General features: G+C 42.2%; 1 protein-coding gene across 1 annotated transcript in view; it reads right to left on the minus strand.

Moving 5' to 3' along the window:
- The window catches only part of LOC127908591 (mucin-16-like), a 51,203-nt gene extending 41,983 nt beyond the window's left edge, over window positions 1-9,220 (minus strand). Inside the window, exons 1-3 of the mRNA XM_052467145.1 lie at window positions 9,059-9,220; window positions 8,905-8,963; window positions 7,088-8,819 (exon numbers count right to left, since the gene is read on the minus strand). Of these exons, the coding sequence (XP_052323105.1) occupies window positions 7,252-8,819; window positions 8,905-8,963; window positions 9,059-9,081 (1,650 nt within the window). The 5' untranslated portion in view covers window positions 9,082-9,220 and the 3' untranslated portion in view covers window positions 7,088-7,251. The remainder of the gene's footprint in view (window positions 1-7,087; window positions 8,820-8,904; window positions 8,964-9,058) is intronic.
- Between the last annotated feature and the right edge of the window lie 2,195 nt (window positions 9,221-11,415).

The raw sequence follows: 11,415 nt of genomic DNA on the forward strand, positions 1-11,415 counted from the left end.
CCCCGTGATCAATTTGATCGATTATTAACGTTTACTAATACCTAAAGTTGGATTACAAAAGTAGTTTGAAGTGTTTTGTCACAGTTTATAGGCAACGTTTTTTATTTTACAAAATGACATTGCGTTTTGGAAAGCTGTTTTTTCCTGGATCAGACGGGCTTCATAAATGGACATTTTGGGTATACATGGACGGATTTAATCGAAAAAAAATACCCAATTGTGATGTTTATGGGACATATAGGAGTGCCAACAAAGAAGCTCGTCAAAGGTACTGAATGTTTTATATTTTATTTCTGCGTTTTGTGTAGCGCTGGCTACGCTACTTCTTTTGTTTACGCCCCTTCGGGTATTTTGGGGGGTTGCATGCTATCAGATAATAGCTTCTCATGCTTACGCCGAAAAGCATTTTAAAAATCTGACATGTTGGCTAGATTCACAACGAGTGTAGCTTTAATTGAGTACCCTGCATGTGTGTTTTAATGAAAGTTTGAGTTTTATCGAGTACTATTAGTTGTCACTCTGAAATGTCCCCTGATGTTGATCCCTGTACAGGGACAGCAGCCATAAAAGGATAAACCTGTTACTCCTACCCCCTACTTTTTCGAACATTCTGTTAAAAATCGCGCAACATTTCAGCGCCCTGCTGCTCATGCCAGGAATATAGTATATGCATATGATTAGTATGTGTGGATAGAAAACACTCAGACGTTTATAAAACTGGTTAAATCACGGCTGTGACTATAACAGAATGTGCGTTTCATCAAAAAGTGCAGGAAAATCTGATCACTGAAAATGGAAAAATATATCCATGCGCGACTTGAACCAATTGATAAAGGTGAACCACATTTAATGGGGCTGAGGTTGCAATACCTAAAGCTTCCACACGTTGTCTAGAGTCTTGTCATTTGCCTACTATTTGTTTCTTGGTCAAACAGACGCAAGGCAGCGCATTTCTTCCGGTCTCCGACCGGATATTTTGGTTGAGATTTACCCGGACATTGTTTCCAGACGGACAGCTGAAGAATATACTTCGCCTCGTGATCAATTTGATCGCTTATTAACGTTTACTAATACCTAAAGTTGCATTACAAAAGTATTTCGAAGTGTTTTGTTGAAAGTTTATCATCAACTTTTTTAATAAAAAAAAATGACGTTACGTTATAAGACGCTATTTTTTTAAGTTTATCACAGTCTACATAGATCGATATCTAGGCTATATATGGACCGATTTAATCGAAAAAAAGACCCAATAGTGATGTTTACGAGACATCTAGGAGTGCCAACAAAGAAGATCGTCAAAGGTAATGAATGTTTTATATTTTATTTCTGCGTTTTGTGTAGCGCCGGCTATGCTAATTATTTTGTTTACGTCCCCTTCAGGTATTTCGGGGTGTTGCATGCTATCAGATAATAGCTTCTCATGCTTTCGCCAAAAAGCATTTTAAAAATCTGACTTGTTGGCTGGATTCACAACGAGTGTACCCTGCATGTGTGTTTTAATGAACGTTTGAGTTTTAACAAGTGCTATTAGCATAGCGCATTTCCAGATGGCTAGATGAGACGCCTGCGTGTCGGGTGGGCTTAACAGGTTAAGAACTGACTGATTTACACAGGGTTGAATGCACAATTCCTCTCAAACATCAGGTTAGGTATGGAAAAACACTTTTAGGGTGATTTTAACCACTTCCTGTTTCTCGAGGAAGCTTAGAATCGACACAGATAGACCTCATAGTGGCCTGATAGATTGACATCGAAGACAGGTTCATAAGGCCATATTAACCCACATAGGCTCTAGGTCGAATTTAGGGGAGCAGGCAATGTATTCCTATAAGGAGAGATGTCATTGTAATCTGTGAGATCAAGAAACCCTGATTAACTGTTAAAGGTTAATGCTACATGGTTAAGGTCAGGCTTGCACAGATCGGGAGGACCTCAGGAACGTACCTGAGGTCGAATTGTGCTTCTCACCCTAACGGTTCTCTCACTGTCACGCAAAAGCAAATTAAATTTAGGGCCTGGCTTAATTTTGGGCCTACAGTCTAGCGGGGCTTCTCGTTGAACTCGGCACAGCCGAGAGATTACGGTAATGCCATTGCAGGCTCTGTGTGTCTTTAAGCACCGCACTTTGTCACTCCATCCTTGCTGTGTGTGTGTGTGTGTTCTGTTTGTGCGTGTGAGAGAGCTTTTCTTTGACATCTGTTGGGGAAAATGACTGATTTACAGTTCATGAGCGATGCTAAATCCCACAAATGAAGTTTTCAAAGATCTGACCTTTTTAACCATTAAAAAAAACAGGACCTATGACACCATTTTAAGGCACTTCCGGTTGGCACAGGAAGCTGAACATGAACACATATCCTCATTGTGGTAGGCTCTTACAGAATCCTTTTAAGTCTTTATGTTTAGAATTGACTGATCGACACAGGGTTGAATGCAGTGATTTTGATAATTGCAGGTTATGTATGTCAAAACACTTTTAGGGTGAATTTAATCACTTACGGTTAACCTCTTGCGCCGAGCCATCCCGGATCCGGTATCGTGACTACAGCCTCAAGCTCATTACCATAACGCAACGTTAACGATTTCTAAAAATCGCAAATGAAATGAAATAAGCCTGCTCTCAAGCTTAGCCTTTTCTTAACAACACTGTCATCTCAGATTTTCAAAATATGCTTTTGAACCATAGAAAATCAATCATTTGTGTAAGTGTGTTGATGGCTAGCTTAGCATTTAGCGTAGCATTTAGCACGCAACATATTCACAAAAACCAGCAAAGGAATCAAATAAAATAATTTACCTTTGAAGAACTTCAGATGTTTCAATGAGGAGACTCTCAGTTACATAGCAGATGTCCAGTTTTTCCTGACAGATTCTTTGTGTAGGACCGCTCCGTTTTGTTACTACACATTTGGCTACCGAAACGAACTGAAAATTCAGTCACTTCAACTTTTTTCCGAATTAACTCCATAATATCGACCGAAACATGGCAAACGTTGTTTGAATCAATCCTCAAGGTGTTTTGTCAAATATCTCTTCATTGATATGCCATTCGTGGAAGCATGGTTTTTCTCAGAATCCCATGGAAAAATACCAGCAGCTGAGTTTTGCGCACCAATTTCCACGCAGGACACCGTGCGGACACTTGGCAAATTTAGTTTAGTTTATTTTATTTTTACAGGGACAGTGCACATTAATCAACGTTTCAGTAAAAGTGCCGGTTTTAGCCAGCCGGCTAATTTTCAACCGCAGTCCCTGGGCAGGTTATTAAAAACAATTACAATATAGACAATAGCACCATAGACATAGCAACATAGCAACATAGGACAAGCAAGACATAGCATACAGACAGAGCAACATAGAACAAAAAGCAGCAAGACAAAATTCATAAAAGCAACAAAGTGTTTCCATACCTCACAAGCAACAGACAACATGGAAAGCGGCAACGCACAGCTAGGGACCATGTTCACAAATCTGATTGACCTTTAGCCATGTCTTCAAGCATTTTGTGAAAGTGTGATATGTGGTGCAGTTATGTGTGTCTGATGGCAGTGTATTCCAGACATGGGAAGCTCTCACAGAGAATGCAGATTTACTAAAGGTGCTTTTCCTTAGGGGAACTATACAGTCACCTCTCATGGCAGACCTTGTGGATCTGCTGCCATATGTCTGGGTTTTCTGTTTAACAAAAATATTGAGTGGAGGGGGAGCCAGGCCATTAAGGATCTTGAATACAAGACATGCGTCGGTGTATTGCACAAGATTTTCCCAACTCAAGAGCTCATGTTTTCTAAGGATGTGACAATGATGATGGCTATTGGGCTTCCTATCAAGCACTTTGAGAGCCTGTTTGTAGACAGACTGAATAGGTTTTAATGTTGTACAGCAAGCTTGGGCCCAACTAGTCAAGCAGTATGTTAAGTGGGGGAGTATCATAGATTTGAAGTACAGTTTTGCTACCTCTGTAGTCAAACAATTTCGTATAAATCGGAAATTAGCTAGATTGAATTTAGTTATTTGAATTACCTTTTTCACATGCTTTTTAAAAGAGAGGTTGGAATCAAGTATGATGCCAAGGTACTTAAAATCGGATACCACCTGGAGCTTCTCCCCTGACACATAGACATCTGGCTCAGTAGCATCTGTTGCCCTCTTTGTGAAGAACATGCAAACAGTTTTTTTCACATTGAGATGCAAACACGAGTCACAGAGCCACTTTGTAACCTGGACCATTACAGTAGTGAGTTCTTGTGCAGCTTGTTGTTTGCTCTTTGCATGCACATATATCACTGTATCATCTGCATACATTTGAACTTCAGACCCAGTACATACAGAAGGCAGATCATTAATGTACAGGCTGAACAGGAGGGGCCCCAGTATTGACCCTTGGGGCACGCACACATCATAGCTACGAGTGGGCGACAGCTCATTGCTCACTCTGACACACTGAGTTCTGCCTTCAAGGTATGATTTCATCCATCTCAAGGCATCAGGGGAAAAGTTGAACTTGGACAATTTTGTGATGAGAATCTCATGGTTAACAGTATCAAAAGCCTTCCTTAGGTCCAGAAACACAGCCCCAACAGCACCCCTTTGTCCATCTTGGACTTCACATTTTCCAGAAGAAAGCAGTTGGCCGTTTATGTGGAGTGTTTCGCTCTGAAGCCAAACTGCATGGAGTGTAATGTGAAGGGGCTGTTGTTGAGGTGGTTAATCAGTTGTTCTGCTACACACTTTTCAACAACCTTTGACACCACAGGTAGTATACTAATGGGCCTGTAGTTACTCACGTCAGCAGGGTCGCCTGATTTAAAGATGGCCGTTATTATGGCCGACTTCCATACCCTTGAAACACACCGAGACCAATAGATGTGTTGGTGACCTTAGTAATGGGGCCAATGAGTGACTCTTTGTAGTTTTTAAGAAAGGTAGAGTCCATCCCAAACACATCTTTGGCTTTAGAGTTCTTTAGTGAGCTAATCACCTTGTTCACCTTTGACTCAGAAACCTCCCTTATGATGAAGACAGGTTGAGTGTCATTCACTAGCACTGAGCCCAAGAAATCAGTGGAGGGGTTCTGTGTCAGTAACCTGACAGAGTCAATAAAGTAGGAATTGAAGGCTGTTGCTATTTCAACTGCACCCTGTGTTAGATTGTTATTCACCATGATTTCTAGTCTTTTTGCAGTGTTACTATGGTCTTTCCATGTTAACTTTTTTAGATTCTCCCATATCAATTTAGAATTTCCCTTTGCTTCACCAATTATGTTAATAAAAAAGTTTGCCTTGGCCTGTCTGATTTCTTTTATCACCTTATTTCTCAGCATGGTAAACCTACGTCTGTCATGCTCTAATTTAGATTTTTGTTTTTAGAGCATAATCTCGTTCTTTCATCAATTTCCAGATTTCTCCATTTAGCCAAGGAAGAGTGCTCTTTTGGCCAGGTTTGGATTTGATTTTCTTTAGGAAGCCATTTATTGTAGTCTGGATTGTGGATAGAAAAACCTGACTATCAGCTTCCACGTCTGTATAGGACAAGAGATCATTCCAGTTTATTCCCTTAATTGCTTTTTCAAAATAGTTTAATTCACTCTTAGGTATTCCGAGTTGATCCGGCTTTCTAACAGTAGAGAGGTTAAACCTGCTCTTAGACAGCTTTCTGGCTATAAGTGTCAGATTATGATCAGACAGCCCAGTAACCATATTGAATGATTTAGTCACTCTCTCTGGTTTATTACTGAACACCAAATCAATCTGTGTTTTAGAGCAACAAGTCACCCTGGTTGGCCCTTTAACTAGCTGTGTAAGGTCAAAGGTATTAGTGATCCGTTTGAGGGTTTTCCTACAACACTTGTCTTCATAAGATGACCTCTTTCCCAAAATCACATTCCCTAAGCATGGTATTAAACTGATCAAAAAACACACTTTTGGTGGAAGGTGGCCTATACATTCCAATGAGGGTAAAAGACATTTGGGGAGACAGTGTAACGTTCAGGCCGATACATTCTAGTTCATCACATGACCACTCAATTTGTTTACATCGGATATGTTCTTTAATGTAGTCTCTTATGGTCAATCTTCCAATGATATGCCTGCAAATACGTCACAATGCTCCAGACCCCTTGGGGAAACGATAGGCTCATTCCTGTCGCATTCACAGCCATATAAGGAGATAATGCAAAACGTAGCCTCAGAAATCCTGTTCATTTCCTGGTTGCAGAAACATCTTGGTTTTGCCCGAAGCTTTTGTTCTAGGGCACTCAGTGAAAATCTTTGCAGTTCTGGAAACGTCAGTGTGTTTTCTTTCCAAAGCTATCAATTCCATGCATAGTCGAGCATCTTTGTGACAAAATACTGCGCTTAAAACGGGCACGTCTTTTTATCCAAAAAATGAAATACTGCCCCTAGAGTCTGAGGTTAATTCAGAAAGCTTAGAATCACAGGTAGACGTCATTGTGGCCTGATGGATTGTCATCGAAGACAGGTTCATACGGCATTCATAACCCACAGGTTGAATTTAGGGGTGCATGCAATGTATTCCTATGGTGAGAGAAGTCAGTTTGATGTAAACACCTTGTTTTAACTGTTAATTAAATACTTCAGAGAACTTTCAGAGGGTTTAGTGAGATAGAAAGCAAGTGCATTAGAGTCACCATTAATATTAAGGGCATCAGGCCCAAAACTCTGATTCAGGCTCATTGATTGCAGAGGTCCAGTGATGCAAAAGATCCTGTCAAATGCCAGAGAGCCAACATTTCTTCTACTGGAACAAGCAACCTAGTTACCACAACACTGACATCCCTTTTGGCGGCATTCAAAACATTTGTCTGAAAACACTTAGATAAAGACCAATATGTATTAATACATTTTATTTAAAACAATTGAAGTAGAGAAGTCCTGACAACACTTCCAGGTCACAGAACCTAGAAGACAAAAAGATTAGTAACAAGCATACATGAAAGCAAAGACAGGTGCCAAGGCAGCCAAATTCCGATCTTTTGACTAAGCCAATCGCAAAAAGATCAATGAACTGCCTATGTAAACCTACACAGCCCAAATGGCATAAAAATACAGAGAAACTGAAATCTCACCTCAACTGGTGGCTACAGATCCCACTTCGTCATGTTCTGGACTCCCTAAAGCTCTGGACTCAATTTAGGTTGTGCTAGGGCCTTTCTGCTTGGCAGATAGTGGTTTGGCTGTGGCTTGCTGACACTTGAAGAGCTGGGTTGAGTGGATAGGGGAGGCACTACTCCTACCGAGTAAGGTCTTTGAGCCGGTGGATTGTAGATCCGCCGTACAATTCTGGGATGCTGTGCATGATGGTCAGGGCAAAGTGGCGAGGGTTGATCGAGCTGGCACTGCTGGTCCTGCTCTGGGTAGGGCCATAGCTGCTAGACAAGAGGCTCTGGGTGGGACGTCTGGCAGAGCTAGTGTTGGACTTCACTGCATTGAACAAATAGCGTTGACTGGGGACAGGTTTAGAGCCACTTGGCTTCTGGGCTGTGGCAGGAGCATTCTGGATGAATGTTGAACTGGCAGCCTGGGTAGAACTGAAGAGGCTGGAGACTGGCCCACTACTGGCAGCATAGCTGGGCCTGTAGCTCCCCCACTGAGCAGACATTTGTCCGTACTTCCCTTGGGCAGGTTTTGCAAGGAGATTCTGGCTGTATGTTGAACCCCTTCCACCTTGGTTAGAGGTAAACAGGCTTTGGCTTGGTGTTGCACCAAGGTCAGAGCCAGGCTTGTAGGCGCCATAGGAGTTTCCACGAGCTGTAGAGCTGGGGTGAAAAAGACTGGAGCGAGAGGCCAGGCTAGAAGTAGGCATGCCGCGACTTGAGGTAGAGGCTCCATCTATTCTCTGGCCAGAGGTTTGGGCATATTGATTGGAAGTTGAAACACTTCTACTGGCAGAGTTGCTCTGGTATTGCATGACATCTTGGGAGAAGCTAGGTTTGTAGCTTTTTGTTGCACTACCACCTTCAGTAGAACCAAAACTCAGAGGACCTGGTCTAAATGAAGTTTGTGAAGAACCACTTGAGGGAACTTCACGGTCAGGAGTGGAAATTGACCGGGCAGAGATCTCCATTGGTCCCTTGAAAGCCAGGGAAGGGAAGCTGCTCCCTTGCTTCAGGTCCTGGACATAGTGGGTGAGGGAGGTGGTGTGGGTGGCAGTTTGACCATAGAGGCTGGGGGCTCCTCTACTCAGAGTCTGGACAAGGCCTTGGTTGGGTTGTCTGGAGGTGGAGAACTTGAATTCACTCTGGGTAGAGCCATAGTTAGGAGTAGATGGTTTCAGGTTAGAGGCAGTTCTACTCTGGACATTAAACACAACATCAGGATTCTGGACTAGTCCAGAGCTGCCGGAGTGAGGCTGTACAGTACGAAGAGTGTTGGCCTGGATTCTCTTTACCTCCCAACTTGAAACTGGCCTTAATGCACTGGGGTCAGTGACACTTTGACCATAGGTTCTACTGGCCTTGGTTTGATGCTTGTTGTGGGTGACAGAGGATCCACTGGCTATAGAACCAGAGAGTCTAATGTCAGTATTCTTGGCACGGGTCCTCTTACCCTTTGTCTGGGCGGAGGTAAAGCTGCTGGGGATAGATCCAGAGCCCCTTGGGGCTGGCTGGAGGGAGCTTGGAGCAAAGCCTCCGAGTGTGTTGTATCCAGTCCCGCGGTAAGTAGCTTCACTCTGGACCGAACCAGAAGTGTGAGAGGCTGGTCTGAATTGATCCTGGGGATAGCTGCCACCTGTTTGCCTCTGCTCAACTTCCATTCTGGAAGAGCCAGAAAACCCATAGCCTCTTAATCTCTGGGCATCTAAACAGAAGGGAAGTTATAGATTCAGTGCCAAACTTGAAGGTTGGTCTCACAAAAGTGACAACATTTTGTGTTCATGCCTTACCACGTGGAGCCCATGTAAAACTTGAGTGTTCTGCAAACAATGAGCAAAGGAACACAATCCTGTCAAGAAAAGAAGTTGCCATTACACATCAGCATTCCAAATACAAGCAGCAACCTTGCAGTTGACCTGAAACACATTGGTCAAAGAATCTTACCCCAAACTAATTCCAAAAGCCATATCAAAGCCTTAAACCACCAACAGCCCAGACAAAGCAATACTCCAATACTCTCAGTGCCTTACTGCCATGCTTAGTTGACATACCAGCGTGGTGTGCATTTATTGCCTGAACCTGCAGTTGCCATCCAATCACTGGCTTATTGATTGATCATTCTCAGCTGTATGTCTTTGTGGAGCGGACAGATTTTAAAACAACCAAGGTGAGGACAGAGGACGCGAAGAGTTAAGGAAAGACTTTTGAAATTCACACAAAGAGGGCTAACATTATGACACCACAATGACATGCAGATGAACATGATCAATCAATCAAACAGTGATGACAACTGGCTGTTCAGGCTATAAATATACACTCAGCTGATATATCAACAACTCAAGGCAGTGTTTACACAGGCAGCACAATTCTGATCTTGTTTTTCACTAATTAATCTTTTGACAAATCAGATCTGCTCTGAAAAAGAGCTGATTTGAAAAATCTGATGTGATTGGTCAAAAGACAAATGAGTAAAAAAGGATCTGAATTTGTCTGCCTGTGTAAAAGCAGCCTAAGTTAGCGAGCTGGCAGCTATGGCGTTGTCTCCTCTGTGGGTTCTGTAGTACTTCATTTAAATATAGCTTTTGGAATACATTTTGGTTACAATGTTTGGGGAAAAAGTGTTTCATATCTACTGAAAAGTTGCTGCTTGTGAAATATGTTGTGTAATTTCTCTCTTGGCTTTTACGTGATTTAACAGGTACAATTTATTATCTTGACAGAATTTGTTTGTTTTGTTCATTGTTTGCAAAAATTTAAATCAAATGTTATTGGTCACATACACATTGTTAGCAGATGTTAATGCGAGTGTAGAGAAATGCTTGTGCTTCTAGTTCTGACTATGCAGTAAAATCGAACTAAGTAAGTAATCCAACAATTTCAACTACCTTATACAAGAACAACTACCTTATACACACAAATACACACAAATATAAAGGGATGAATAAGAATATGTACATATAAAAATATGGATGAGCGATGGCGTGCGTCATAGGCAAGATGCAGTAGATGGTGTAGAATAGAGTATATACATATGAGATGAGTAATGTAGGATATGTAAACATGATTAAAGTGGCGTTATTAAAAGTGACTAGTGATACCTTTATTAAGTCAGTTTATTTAAGTGGCCAGAGGCACGGGTGGGTGGTGCTCCCTACCCAACCGTGGACCCCTTGCTACCCCGTAATGGCATTTAAAACCATTTAAAGAATGTGCTCCTGGTAACCCGTTCCAATCACCAGGTGCACGGCTGTGCATTTGCAGTATGTTTCAATGTGCATTTACCATCACAAATTTGTCATGCTTAAAAATACTGCAGAAATGCAAAATTGACTGGCCCGATGAACTCGGGATGGCCGGGCAGTGATTCTGGTTCCTCTCCATCGCTCGTTGGTGTTGATTTCAGAACGTCATTTTGGTGATGGTACCTCACTGTTTAAACATATTGCAAATGGACAAAAGTCAGTCAGCAAGTCACCTTCCATCAGTCAATTAGATGTCATTCTGACACCCAACTGATACAAACTGACACCACACCCACTTTTTCCAACTCGATTAGAAGCCAACTATCACATATTTCAGAGCAGGCCCAAAATTCACAGCGCCTTCTGTTCAAACCATAATAAAAACGTAAAACACATAGTTATGTTCTAGCTGCAGGTTCAGTTCTGACATTGTGTATAGGCCTAGTTGAGGCATCCCCGAATCCCAAGTTTCGGCTCGATAGGTCATTCGGCAAGACCTTAATTGGTGCTGAAAATCCACTTTTTTTCCATGCCTTGCTACGGGGTCCTTGAATGAGCTATCGGACAGAAACGTTGGGGTCTGTCTCTATGGGCCGAGCCGGTTTCAATGGACCCAGTCTTGCAACTCTGGGACTTTTCTAAATGTCGTCATTTCCGTAATGGTCAAAATGAATTGAAGTCATTGCAAATGTACGAGGCTGTTTCTCGGTCAAGGAAACTTCTAGAGCCACATAACTCACCACGCACTATCGACCTGAGCTGTAGAACAGGTTTTTAAAGTTTCAGAACTCTAGGTCTGACGGTTCTAACTTGTTATGGATAGGGGGCAGTATTTCCACTTTGGATGAATTGCGTGCCCATAGTGAACTTGTCACGCCTTGGTCTTAGTATTTTGTGTTTTCTTTAATTATTTGTTCAGGCCAGGGTGTGACATGGGTTTATTGTGTTGACGTATTGGGGTTTTGTAGGCATTGGGATTGCGGCTGAGTAGGGGTGTAGCATAGGTTTGGCTGCCTGAGGCGGTTCTCAATCAGAGTCAGGTGATTCTCGTTGTCTCTG

The sequence above is a fragment of the Oncorhynchus keta genome, chromosome 1 (genome assembly GCF_023373465.1).
Source record: "Oncorhynchus keta strain PuntledgeMale-10-30-2019 chromosome 1, Oket_V2, whole genome shotgun sequence".
NCBI classification, from domain to species: domain Eukaryota; kingdom Metazoa; phylum Chordata; class Actinopteri; order Salmoniformes; family Salmonidae; genus Oncorhynchus; species Oncorhynchus keta.